Raw genomic sequence first — 14,755 nt, forward strand, 5'->3', positions numbered from 1 at the left:
TCATCCAAATCCTTATGTAACAAGTTGTCTATGTTCAATAATTCCTCATGTTTAAGAATCGTTTTGGGAACATTTACATGTTCTTGATGATATTCATAGTGGTATCAACTAGAAAACCATGTAAATGTGAGAGATATGTTATTCCTTGGACTTCCCAATAAAAAAGTGAAATTGGTTAAGTATTGAAGGAGATAATAACAAACTACTCCACATAAAATATATTAGAACCAAATCAAGACATTTTACATACTATTATAGAAATTATGATGTAGATTTGCAACTACTAATGAAATTTTAATCAAAATCATAAGACACAAACCTACTCTACTTCTCTATGGAAATCAATTCAAAATTTAGAACACCAACCACAAACATGAAATGAGAAATAACACACATGCACATAGTATTTTTCCAAGGGAAAGAAATCTACTAAAAACTTCTTTGCTTGCTTGCATTAATCTGATGAATGGTGATGTATTACAATTGCTTTCCTCAACTGAGCACAACCTACAAGTGAATAATCTATCTCTCTTCTCATTGAGAAGATCTGACCCAGAGTTAGTCAATTTTTTCCTCTGCTTGAACCACTATTTGCTTACGTAATTCGTGGTTTGCTAAGTATCCCGAGAGATTAGTTTTGCTATACTCCATTGACAGCGCAGTTTATTTATACAAATAATAGATTTAGATTATGTTTTCAGTGTTTATGATGAACATTAAATGCTTGATTCTATTATCCCTCTCTCAAAGTATTTAGAGACATTCTATTTTAGCAACAAAGGCTGTGAAATTGCCTTTCACAGATAGATAAAATTAAAGTTTAGTGCATTTAGAGGATAACGGAAGTTATTGAGCATTCTTTAGTACTAATAGGCTGCCAAATATTATAGAAAACACAAACTCTTTGATTTTACTAGCTGGTGTTGTCCTTTATGGAAAGGAAAACTATCAAGAATGGTTCAGAAAAGTAAAAAATACACTTGTTTTTAATGGTCTGTGGGCTGGAGTATGTGAACGAAAAGAAGGGAATGCACCATATCAGCCCGATGAAGAGAAACAATTAGCGATATGACAAAGTATGGATAAGAAGGCTTATGCCTTAATTTCCAATTCAATTTCAGAAGAGGTAAGTAGATATATTGTTCAAACTAAAACAACATATGCTACCACAATAAAATTAAAAGAGCTTTATGATTCACACTATGAATTGGAGATAATACAATTATTGTTAAAGTTATTTAATATGGAAACGAAAGATAATGATTTGTTAAAACATGTTTCTGAAATTAAAGCCATCATTCGTGAAATTGAATCTATTGGAGTTAAAGTTGATTTACCCTATTTATTCACACTACTTGGAATCTCTCTAAGCTAGTGGGCAGTTAAAAGATTTGGATTTTGACAAATTAGTAGGGAAAATCGCAGAAAGAGAGAAGGCTTTTGGCAAGAAAGAAACATCACATAATACTAATACTGAAACACTATGTCTTTCTCAAAAAGACCAAAAACCTCAAGAAGAATCTATGAAAAATTCTAAGGGTAACAGAGGACGAGTTAGGAATAATTATAGAGGCAAGGGGGTTGAAATATTCAGGGAGATAGGCAATAGAATGATAAAAAAAGAAATGTTTTTGATAAAACAAATGTAAAATGTTTTAGATGTGGTAAAATTGGACATACTGCTACAAATTGTAGAATTCCCTATGAGAAAATTAATGAAAGAACAGAACAAATGCTTGAAAAGAAAGATCAACTAATTCCAGAAAAAGGACAGTCTTATGAGAATTCACATTATGTTGTTTCTCATTGTAATTTTCATATGGAAGATATATTTAGTACCTCTTTTTCTTAATGGCATGAAAATTGGATTTTAAACACATGTGACACTTGTCATATGACCTATAGAAGAGATTTGTTTGAACAATTTAGAGATAATATTGATGGAGTAGTGTATTTTGCTAATAAGTCTCAAATCAAACCATGAGGGATTGGTTCTATTCAGTTAAAAATTCCTGGACTTTCTTATTATACTTTGAATGATGTTCTTTACATTCCTCAGTTCCAAAGGATTTTAAGATCTCTTGTACAAATAAGACAACAGGGACATTCCATTCACGTATTTGATTGTAAAGTAGAAATTTGAAGAGCAACTGACAATACACTGTATTGACTTGTGTGGAAGAAGATAAATTGTTGAAGTTGAAAGGCATGTCATTTTGGTTCAACAAAATGATACGTTGTCATCATATTTATTGTGGCATGCACACTTTGGTCATATTAATTATGAAAGTATTAGAATTATGAGGCAACGAGGGATTAAAGGATTTCCAATAGTTCCAAGAAAATTGACCCCATGTAATGCTTGTTTATTGCGCAGGCATCACAAACAGTCTTTTCAGAATTCTACTTCTAGAGCTACAAGGAAATTAAGTCTCATACACTCTAATTTACGTGGGTCTATCCCTCTACCAACTGTGAATGGAAATAAATACATACTGACTTTTATTGATGATTATTCGAGGTTGTGTTGGATTTATTTGCTTAAAGAAAAATTACAAGTTTTTGATGTGTTTAAAAAATTTCATCTCTTGATTACAAATGAAGGTCAACTTAATATTGATACTATAAGAACTGATAACGGGGGAGAATATACTTCACATGTTTTTGAAAAATATTTGCAAGAGACTGGCATCAAACACCATACCAAAATGCCATATAATCCACAACAAAACAGTGTTGTGAAACAAATGAACAAAACATTGCTTAATATGATAAAGTCAATGATGTTTTTTTAAGAATGTAAAATTGATGTTTTGGGGAGAACCAGTGCTTTATGCAACATATATTAGAAATCGATGCCCTTCCTCTATCATCAACAACAAAACTCCATATGAAGAAAATGTATATTTTGGGATATTCCAATACTTCTAAGGCATACAGGCTATATGATGAAGAAAATAAGAAGTTTATTTTATCAAGAGATGTAGCTTTTCTTGAATCAGAACAAGATACATCCATTGTTGATAGACAACTCAATCATTTAGAAAAGTTTATGCCTAAGAAGTTTTATTATGAATCTGATAATAATCTTCCATATCCTGAAGGCGGATTCCCATTATAGATTATTTTGTGGGTTTTCCTTTAATAAATTTGCCTCTCAATGATGAAACTGAAGAAAATATGGATGATAGAAGTGCTTCTACAGGGACAAAAAATGTTTGTGTTCCAAAAGATTTTTCTCCACAAAATGAGCAACCACCAACACAAGTTGAGAAACTACTACGAAGATAAACTCGTAATAGAACAGTTCCAAGAAAATGTGGTGCTTTTGAAACAGGAAGTTCTTCAGGTAGCTACTCTTATGATTCTAAATATAATTTCTCTGTTGATAGTGAGCCTACTTGTTTTGAATAAGATGCTAGTCATAATGAATGGAAAAACACAATGCAAAGGGAATATGATGCACTCATTAAAAGTGGTACTTGGAAGTTGGTGGATCTTCCTAATGGCATCAAACCCATTGGTTGCAAGTGGGTTTATAAAACCAAGTATAAAGTTGATGGTTCACTTGATAAGTAGAAGACAAGGCTTGTAGCAAAATGGTATGCACTAAAAGAGGGTGTTGACTATACAAAGACATTTTCTCCTACAACTAAATGAGGCACTATTAGAACTTTGTTTGCCATTGCAACATAGAATGGATGGAAAAATCATCATATGGATTTCAAAACCACATTCCTAAATGGATATTTGAAGGAAGATGTTTACATGTTTCAAATAGAGGGTTTTTTTTGTTAAAGGTAAAGAACAAAAGGTATGCAAATTGGTGAAGTCTTTATATGGTTTGAAACAAGCACCTCATGCATGGTATGAAAAACTAACTGAATATTTTCTTAAGTTGAATTATAAACATTTTGACCTAGATGATGCAACTCTTTTTGTTAAGAAAGTTGGAAGATCAGTTGTATATATGGTTGTCTATGTTGATGATTTGATGATTATAGGGAACAATTACGACTATATAGCTTCTATTAAGAAGAAACTACAAAACGTTTTTGATATGTCAGATTTGGGTTTACTTCATTATTATCTAGGGATTGAAGTTGATTAGAAACCTCAACCTATTTTTATCTCTCAAAAGAAACATGCTGGAAATTTATTAAATAAATATGGAATGATGGATTGTAATCTTGTTTGTACTCCAATGGAAAAAAAAAAAAGGCAATCAATTTGAAGATCCAACAAAGTACAGGAAACTTGTTGGAAGTTTGATTTATCTCTCCACTACTGATCCTGAAATAAATTTTGTTGTAGGAATACTTTCCAAATTTATGCATCAACCTTGTGAATCTCATTGGGTAGCATCAAAAAGAGTGCTCAAATATCTTGAAGGTACTCAAAAATATGGCATCAAATATTCCAAAGTTTCATACTTCCACCTCACTGGTTATTCAAATGTTGATTTTGATGGTGATAAAGAGAATGGAGAGTCTACTTCTGGTTATTTGATGACACTTGGATCAGCAGATATCACTTGGAGACCATGAAAGAAATCTATCCCTATTGTTTCTACCACTGAATCCGAATATGTTGTAGCATCTCAAACTACAAAAGAAATCATTTAGCTTTGGAAATACTTGAAGACTTGCAGGAGAAACAAAAGACTTCAACACCTCTTCTGATTGTTAATACTTCTGCAATTCAACTGCCCAAGAATCCTAAATTTCATTATCGAACCAAGCATATCAACACTAAGTATCATTTGATTTGACACCATGTAGAGGCCAAAACAATTCATCTAACACAATGTCCTACTTCAGAATAGATCACAGATATTTTTACTAAAGAATTGGGATGTGAAAAAATTGAAAAGTTCAGATCTTTACTTGGCATGTCAGATATCCCTTTAGATTAAGAGGGGAAATGTTAAAATAATCCTTCAGGATTTTGTAATTTGTGTACATTACTAGGATTAGTTAGTTTTTCAGTTTGTTCCCATACAAAGGAGTTATCTAGACATAACTACCCCCCCCCCCCTCTGTTTTTCATCTATATAAATTTCTTTTGATTGATTAATAAAATTCATTCATCCTTGTGGAGTTTATCCTGGGCTTGTTTGACATTATAGAATCTCAACTAACGGAAATCTTGGTATAGTTGAATCATCAGATAGATAGGGCTGAGTTTGTTGGGCATATAGGTGACTTGACAAGAGGGAAGTTTGACTAAGTTAGACAGGGTTGTATTGATGGTCAGTTTGACTTTGTATTTGACTTAGATGTATTCTTGTTGAATTGAGGAATTTCTCTAAGGAAAAGGTTGTTGGATTTTTCTGACAGTGAGTTTTTCCAAGGTAAAATGTTTGTGTTGCTTGTCTAACTGTCTATTTATTATCCTACTGGTATTTTGTTTCCATTGTTCAGATCTTTTATGTAAATGCTTTATGATGAATTTGAATTCAAGGAAGATTAATATAAGAAATCATAAGAATTAATTATCAGATTAGGAGATATTTGAAAAATAAATAGAGAGAACCAACCAAATGGGGAGTATCAGGATGTAAACAACTACTATTAAACCAAGTAGTTAATATCACATAATGATTTAATAATAATAAAACAAATGAAACATGTAGACATGCCACAACTTCTCTTCTTCCTTCCTGTGATTATCAGTATTAACCATAGTAAAAGCTACCGTCATGGAGTCATCACCACTTTGGAAAGGAGCCATTTTAAACTTGTGTATGGATGGCTTCATTATCCTCTTGTAAAGTCCAAGGCATGTAATAGGGATTCTAAAATCCAATTCAAGCTCCTGCAATGCATTGTCATAGTCAATGTTGATGTCATAAATTTTTCCAACTTCTTGTTAATTTTAGGGCTTGATTGTTCTATGCTAAAGATAATTGCATTTTTTAAAATTTTCAACAATTTATACATTACATTCACCCCATATCATCATAAGAAATTATATAGAGAGAAAAATAACATCAACTATGTAGTGGAACAATGAAGAACATTAGAAGAAAAATATACACAATAGGGACACCATGATTTAGGTCAGAGACAAGGGAAAAACCCCACAAGGGGGAAAATCCAAAAATAAATTATTCTTGTTCTTTAGATATTCATCAAATGTTCATCTTAGATACAATGTATGAATATAATGAGACACAAGTCTATCAACATCAATCACATTAGGCCTCATAGGGCTAACCCTGGATCATACAAGATCCTCATAAGATGGTAGCACGCAAATTTTTTAAGGAGTCCTTCACAAGACCTTTGATAGGGATGCCTCCATATCACTAAAAGTAGCATATATCTTTGTCATGATCATATCACTTCCATCACAATCATAAGGGTAAGTTTTCCTGCCATACATCAATGTCATAGCATTTCCATACATCACTGTCATAAGGAGTGTCATACATTTATGTCATATCACTGCCATATATCTCTGTCATAAGGCGTGCCATACATCTATGTCATATCATTGCCATATATCATAGTTATAAGCCATATAGATTACCACTTTTAGGCCGCAATAGATGCCACCATTAGGCCGTGGAGATTGCCATTGTTAGACCGCAATAGATGCCACCATTAGGCCATAGATATTTCCACAGAAACTTGTCAAAATATTGTATCCAACAACCCTAACTTAAACTTGTACCAAACCATAGAAACAAGTACAAACCCACGTTCTTGTTTCCTCTCCAACTCATCTTCTTTAGGCCTGCATTACCTCAAATGCGAAGGGTCACAACTATTGGGGCAGACCAACTTGAAATATTATGAGGCTAACTTGTGAATTTGGAGGTTAAACATAAATTAAAATTTCTAATAAGTACGTTGACATTGAATTTGACATAGTAATTTGCCCAAATAAATGTCACATGAAATAATAATGAGAGTGCCAAAAACATTAATAATAATATTTATTTTATTCACTTTGAATTCTCTTTTGGGGCAAGATGGTTTCTCCTTGGGGTAATTGGATTTCTCTTGGGGTAATTGGATTTCTCTTGGGGAAATTCATCCCAAAGTTGACCCAAATTTCAACACATCTTTTGTTTATTCCATCTTTCCTTCTCTCATTCAGTACATTGTGTTGCAACATCTATGATTTAGGAAGGTTTTAGGGAAAAATGCTTTGGCTCTCACATTATATCATTTGTCAAGAGAAGCCTTATTTTTTGTTTTGGTTTTGTTGAAGATTTGAAGAGATATCTGACAGTGCTTGAACTCTATTATGTTCTTTGCATGAGATTAAATCTTGCAACTCAAATGTCTAGCAATTGTACAAATATCCATTAGTTGTGATACTATGGTAATTATGGCTTTTTAAAGGAGAACTTGTTCTGTATAAGAAAATTTTAGGTTCTAAATTATATATGCATCCTCTTGGTCTAACCTTGCTTCTTTAAACTGTGTGAAACTGGCATTATTATGTCGATTTCAGATTTCAGGAATATCCAAAAATCTGACGATCGGGAGAGAGGTCAATTCTTTGACCTCTCTCCTGACCGTCGGATTCCGAGATATTATCGAAATCTATAATCAACATAAGTTCAGGATGCAAAACCAGAATGTCTTGAATGGGATAAGATAGATAGTCACACTTCCCTTTGTTTCAAAGCTTTCAGGAACTTTTATTTTTTGTTATGTTAACTTTGAGTGTGGCCCATCCCATTTCCAAATTAATATAATTCTTGTTGTGAGATGTAACATGTTAATTTTACCTAGACCTTAAAACTTCTTCTACATCAGTAAACTGCATCTTGTTTATCGCATATTTTAATTTCCCATCAAAACCATGTATATATTGTTGTAATCATTCATGATTTGTAAGTGGCAATAAATATCATACTTTCTTAATGCAAAATAGATCAATGTTATAATAATTATTGTATATACTATATTGTATGTTATCATATTACTGCACGGTCCATTTACACACACACACACACATGCAGTTATAGGTAATTAACTAGTTAATCATTTATGAGTGGTTTGCAGAAAGTAGAGAAAAGAGTGTAACCTTTGGTAGATTTGCGAGAACTTGCTTCTACTAAGAGTGTGGAATTCTTTACTTTTTTCTACTCAAACATTCTCCAAAACCACGTAGATTGTCTACTATGTATATTCATTTAGATTTTTGGTTGTGATTTTTGGTCCAATTCACTTTGTGAGGTATCCTCTAACTTCAAATTTATTTCTTATTTATGTTTCCTAGTCATACCTTATGTCCTCCAGGTTATTGCTTATTTATTATTCCTGCTCATGTCGATTCCTTTCTGAGTAATTTTTTTAGTGCAAAGGGCAACTATTTGTTTCTCTTTACTTGCAGATACTACAAGAACGCAAGGAAATATATAACACTTCTCTTGATAATGGAGATTTCTCTTTGCTCGCCTAATTTGTCTTCCAAAGGAAACTCTTCGAAAGTATCTTTAATTCATAGGGGTTTTGCCCTAGCAGAGTGCCTACATCGTGTGTCTTGTTTTTTTGTGATATTCATGCACACATAATTTGGTATTTTCTTCATGAAAGATAATAACAAATAAGTAAAAGAAGCTAATATAATTCACAAGTAATTATCAAGAAAGATAAATCTAACCCTAATCTTATTAGCATTGATTTCTCAACATGGTATCAGAGCTAAAAATTGAGTAGTTCCATAGTGAATCAATTATGGGTCATAGTCTGGCCCAAGTGAGAGAACATATATGGACAGAAATCGTTGAAGACATCACAGAGATATGGCCTTCTATACAGATAAGTTTTGAGCAACAGGAGTTAGTGCAGAAATCCCAAGGGGTGATCAAGCAGACTAAAATACACTTAGGGCAAAAACCTAGGGAAGCTACGACCATCATCAAATTTCTAAATTCCAATAACAGACAAGAACTACAGGAGTTGGGAATTCGGGACCAAACAAAGACCATCCTGGAGGTGAAAAGGATGCTAACCAAAAGGACTCTTATGAATCAGCTAGATAAAAAAATTCAGAACTTAGAAACCGACATAGATAGATTCCACAAGAAGCTGCAGGTGATGAACAAGAAAAGTTTTCCAAAGTTGACTAATACAGATAATGAGCTCATGAGCCTAACCGAGTACCAAGAAGATTAATCAAGATTTCCCAAGACAAATCAGAGTTTGCAGAAATCAAAGGTCTTATCACATGGAAGGCATTCATGGAGGCCTTAGATTTTGATTTATTTATCTGTCATGAGGTCATGCATCTATTTTTCATCAAGCTAACCTTTCAAAAATACACAGATGTGGATGAAAGCTACAGGAAATTGATTAAGTTTTCAATCCCAAGTGAATATAGGTGGGAGAAATTGTGCAAATTACTGGAGTAATTCATAATTGGACAACAAGGCAAAACAATGTAGCATATTTTGAGGCCCAGTCACCAACAATATTCCTCAACAACAGGGCCAACATTTACTAGTTTGAAGGTTCCTATTATTTTGTTCTAAATTTGAAATTAGTTTAGACATTAATAGGATTCCATCTTGATCTTTCGAATCAAAATATTTTGTAAATATTTTTGTATAAATACTTCAAAAATAGAAGTATTAGAGTTGGGATTAGTTTTGAAGGACTTATGTTGTAAAGAAGCTCACAGAGATATCATTGATCATATTCCAGTAATACATCTCAAGCATTACACAATTCTTCTGTCAAGTTCATTGGTGAAGTGCATCTTTCTCTGTTAGATGTTTTCATCATTTTTTCATATATGTTTCTAAAATCTAAATTATTCTAAATTATATGTTTCTAAAATCTAAATTATATGTTTCATATATGTCCCATGGCTTTTAGGTATATAGTGTTTCATTTTCTAAGTCTATCCATTAGAAAATTAATCTATATTTCGCTGGTTTATTTCTTCTACTTGTCTAAATTTGAACAAGGTATTTAATACATTTAAATAATGAAATAAGCACAATATAGTCACACCATCTACAGATCAACAACTGAAAGAAAACAAGCACACAAGTGACACCATTATTTTTGGACAAATATCCCCTAAAAACCCAATGTGGGAAAACCGATGCAACTATTCTGAGGGTTATATTATTATGCAGTCTTTCTGAGTACAACTGCGTGCTTAACCAACTCATCCGACAGAGAAAAATACACAAAAGCAATACCTCTATATCCGAAAATAGGTATTCAGAAACCCTGTCCCACGAAACCCTCTCCGGCACAACTGAAGCTCAACACTGGCCCTCTATTCATGCAAATCATATTAACTCTTAGTTTTGTGGCTCTAAGCCAAAGTTTTGGATATCATGTGTCATTCTCTATATCATTATCATTAACACCAGTTAGATCTACTTGTACTAATTTTCCTCGGTAATTAAATCTTGAGCCTTACACAAAAAATAGACAAAAAAATTGGTGTACAGTTGGAAATGGAATCTTGTAACTCTTGTATTTTGGAACACCATCTATATTTTCCCTCTTTTGTTATTCATCTATATAGTGTGCCTTATTGATCTACTTGAAACCCACTTAAACTTGAAACATTGTAATGAAAGTGTTTAAATCATTTTCAAAAAAATGTTTGTCATGTTCTAAATATTTTTGTAAATGTTTAGTAAATGAGTAAATCCAGTAAGAGACAAGTCTAGATATGGTCCTCCGATTCTAAGACCAAAATTTGCAAGCTTTTACCTTATTGTATTACCCTTGTGTCGGACATTAGTAAAAAAGGAAGCTTGAACAAGTGATAAAAGGGAGGAAACTTTCACAATTGTGGTTGTCATATGTCAACTAATTTGGGAGACTTTGGAATGATTAACACCACATTGAATTTTCCAACATATAGAGATGATAAGTTGAGAGTCTCATTCAATTGTAATCTTTTGATACCTATTGCAAATGAAAATAAAATACCTTGTTGCAACGCCCATAACTCAGTTGTTGTTGGTATCATGTCTTATTACTCCTAAATAAATATGAATTATTTGTCCCACAAATTGAAAACTTATCCATTACTTGCTGGATAGGAATTTCCTTTTGAGGCTCCATCAAAATTTATTTTGATGAAATCCACAGAAGGGGGGATTTAAGCCATAAGACTAGACAGGGAAGCAAGAGGATTAGAGACAGCAAGGGTGGAAGAGTTGGGAGAAAATTGCAGAGAAACCACGATGGATCATTCCTAAGGAATAAATTGTCAATCACGAGTGGAACAAGTGATCATATGGATGTTTTCTTTTAGCTTGCTGAGGATGGCATGCAAGGTGGAGTCAGTAGATAAGACAGTATTTTTGAATGTGTTGGTTCCTTTCTTTCCATATATCCCATAAGATGAATCTAGGGAGTTACTACCAAGATCTATTTAGGATATAATTTTGGAAAGGATGCCACGTACAATTTTCAAAATTTGTAATAATGTTGTCCAAAAGTATGGAAGGCTTCCTGAAGATGGTAGCTAGATGATCCCAGATGGTGGAAGAAAAGTTGTATTTATTGAAGAGATTATTGACATCCTCATCATTGGGAGTCAAGCTCAACAACAAGGGATAATGGGTCACCTACTAGCCAATGGTATGGGTAAAGGCTTGGTCCCATGTTGGAGAGTCATTGACAGTCTATGGATGATTTGGTGGCCGCTCATCTCTTATGTGGCTTCCACTACTCTTGCATTCTTAGCTATCAATTTCGTGGCTCTAAGCCAAATTTTTGGATATCGTGCGTCATTTTGTAAATAATTTTGGACAATCTAATAGATGAAACTTTAGAAAATTCAACAAAAGAAATCCTAAAAGACCTAGTCTTGCTCAAGATCAAAAGGGGAAACATTCACCTAGTCTTACTCAAGATCTAAAGGGGAAAGATTTACCTAGTCTTACTCATGATCAAATGGGGAAAGCTTTACCTAGTCTTACTCGTGATCAAATGGGGAAAGATTTATCAAAGGTGAGGTGCTTCAGCAACAAATAACAATATTGATAAAGTTGGTGTGAAGCCACTACTGAAAAATTCAAATGAAGAATTCAAAAAGGATCTTTTCTGTCAAATTTGTTAAGAGAGATATTTTTGTTTTTTGGACCATAGCTAAGAGATTGTAGATTTTGAATTACACTATTAAAAAATATATATATAGTAGTAACAAGAGTACTGTAAAATAAATTAAAAAATATATATTTTTGCAAACAAATTGCAATACTATAAAGATTAAACTGTTTTATTAATATATATCATACTGTTTTATTAATATATATCATAATCTTTTTTTTCCTCTGGCAAAATATGAAAACAAAAATAACACTGATTCGCAACACTATAATTATGCATTCTTCCCATTCACAACACTATAATTCTGCATTTTTTTCTCAGTAACAAGAACTCCCACAGTATCCCTGGTGTAAACAATACATCTATGATATCACAATTCTAACTGAAGCGACTGCTATAATTCTATCCACCATGTCAAATATGTAGTTCCCAATCTCAAATAGTCTAGTACCACCGTACCAATAGGATCAGTTATTAACTACTGATTCATAACTAAAACCATGGAATGAAACTATAGTAATAAGCAACTTATAAATCAGTCTTAATAAACCCATATCGTGACAGCTCCCTCTCAGGCATAGCAGGAGCAACACCATATCCAGTTAAAGGAGCCCGAGGAGCAGGGGCTCCTAAACCAGGTCGACGAAAATCCCTTTGCAGGAGAGGGTCCGCATAGTAGCTTTCAGTTGGCACATCACCTATCGGCTTTCGATAATCCGCCTCCAACCTTTGACGATTTAAAGATCCAATGCTTGGATCAACGCGGCTCTGATAATCTAAATCAGCCGGCAACCTTTGACGATTTAAAGATCCAATTCTTGGATCAACCTGGCTCTGATAATCTAACTCAGGTTGCTTTGGTAATAGACTACCATATGGATCTTGAGCTCGTAGACTCGCATAGGGATCTTGAGCTTGAAGAGGAGCCTGAGGAATATAATCCCTTCCTCCTCCATATCGTAACAGCTCCCTCTCAGGTATAGCAGGATCAACACCATATCCAGTTAAAGGAGCATGAGGAACAAAATCAGTACGTGCTGCACGTCTGGCTTCCTCCTGATAGCGTAGCATATCTACTCTCACCAATTCTTCTCGGCGCAATTCTTCTCGACGCAGTTCCTCTCTGCGCAGTTCCTCTCTTAGGAGTTCCTCCCGACGCAGTTCCTCCCTCATCATCTCCTCCCTGAACTGAAGCTCCCTAGAAAGCTGAAGGTCAACTTGAACTCTAGGTTCAAGAGGGGGAGCCTCCACAGGAATACGGGGAATTTCAGGGCGAGAATTAAAGAGCTCCGTAAGCTTTTTCACCTGTAAAACAAATAATTGTCCTAATTAAAGAAGCCATCAAATAAATATGTCGAGCAGTTTCATTACAAATAATTAATAGATAGATGATACCTGTTGAGGATTGAGTTCAAACCGAAACTTGTTCTTCCCATCATAGTTATCTTTGATTGCTTTCTTGAATATGTCTTCTGAAAGCGGCGAGCAATCCCTTTGAATACGAAACCGCACCTGCACAAACATTCTTCATTTAGAAAATGCTCATCTCAACAGAAAACTGATGTATACGAAAGATGCAAAGACACAGTGAAAGGTTACCTGTGCGGGGAATGGCCTTTTAGAACTCCGGAAAGCATCTGGTTCCAGATTCATTCCTCCAACAGACGCTGCCTTGTAGATACCATACATGAGTCTAAGGTCAAAATCATACAAGAAGAGCTTCATTCCGGGCTTCACCTTTTCTACAAGCTCCTTTTTGGCTAGTGGAAAGCCAAACACTCTGTATCGGAAACATTCCTGCCTAGTTTCAGAATTACACATAAAAATCAAGCCGGCAAACCTGTCTTTGCCACTGCCATCTTCATTGTTTGCTTCCTGGCCTTGTTTTCTGTTCTTATTTTGATCAACCTTTGACAGAGGAGCTTCTGCTGAACCCTTGGGTTCGTTCTCCTTTACAGGCGTCTCTTTCTTAACAGTCTTATCAGCAACATTAGTTGGTGCTGCCTCCTTTTCAGGTCCCCCAGCTAGTCGCTGACCGTCGCCTGATCTCTTCTTGTTCATTCCTTTGGCCATCTTCTTTACGAGCTTTGCACAGAGATAAACCACAGAAGTTCGAAGCACAGAGATAAACCACAGAAGTTCGAAGTAAAGATAAGAAGGCCTATGCCTTAATTTCCACTTCAGTTTCAGAAGAGGTAAGCAGATATATTGTTCAAAGTAGAACAATGTATGCTGCCATAACAAAATTAAAACAACTTTATGATTCACACTCTGAATTGGAGATAATACAGTTATTGTTGAAGTTATTTAATCTGGAAATGAAAGGTAATGATCTTTTAAAACTTGCTTCTGAAATTAAAGCCATCAATCATGAAATTGAATCTACTAGAGTTAAAGTTGATTTAGAGCTTAATGCCTTTACAAAAGCTCTTTACCCTAGTTATTCACACTACTTGGAATCTCTCCAAGCTAGCGGGCAATTAAAAGATTTGGATTTTGACAAATTATTAGGGAAATTTGCAGAATGAGAGAATGATTTTGGCAAGAAAGAAACATTACATAATACTAATACTGAAACACTATATGTTTCTCAAAAATACCAAAAACCTCAAGAAGAATATGTCATTTGGATTTTGACAAATTATTAGGGAAATTTGCAGAATGAGAGAATGATTTTGGCAAGAAAGAAACATTACATAATACTA

General features: G+C 34.0%; 1 protein-coding gene across 1 annotated transcript; it reads right to left on the reverse strand.

Annotated features, from left to right (window-relative positions):
• Positions 1 to 12,578: 12,578 nt before the first annotated feature.
• LOC149203618 (uncharacterized) lies at positions 12,579 to 14,123 on the reverse strand. The gene is made up of 3 exons (XM_089401937.1): positions 13,650 to 14,123; positions 13,446 to 13,562; positions 12,579 to 13,355 (listed from the first exon to the last, which is right to left on the reverse strand). Exons 1-3 carry the CDS (start codon positions 14,121 to 14,123, stop codon positions 12,579 to 12,581), a joined length of 1,368 nt encoding a protein of 455 aa, XP_089258063.1.
• Between the last annotated feature and the right edge of the window lie 632 nt (positions 14,124 to 14,755).

The sequence above is a fragment of the Pinus tabuliformis genome, chromosome 2_1 (genome assembly GCF_031772625.1).
Source record: "Pinus tabuliformis cultivar Carrire ecotype Pingquan chromosome 2_1, CPIR1, whole genome shotgun sequence".
NCBI lineage: Eukaryota > Viridiplantae > Streptophyta > Pinopsida > Pinales > Pinaceae > Pinus > Pinus tabuliformis.

Coding starts and splice junctions, on each gene's coding strand:
- LOC149203618 (XM_089401937.1), bottom strand. CDS start 14,123: ATGGCCAAAGGAATGAACAAGAAGAGATCAGGCGACGGTCAGCGACTA. Junction 13,563..13,649: donor AAAGGCCATTCCCCGCACAG/GTAACCTTTCAC, acceptor ATGTTTGTGCAG/GTGCGGTTTCGTATTCAAAG. Junction 13,356..13,445: donor TTGAACTCAATCCTCAACAG/GTATCATCTATC, acceptor TTTGTTTTACAG/GTGAAAAAGCTTACGGAGCT.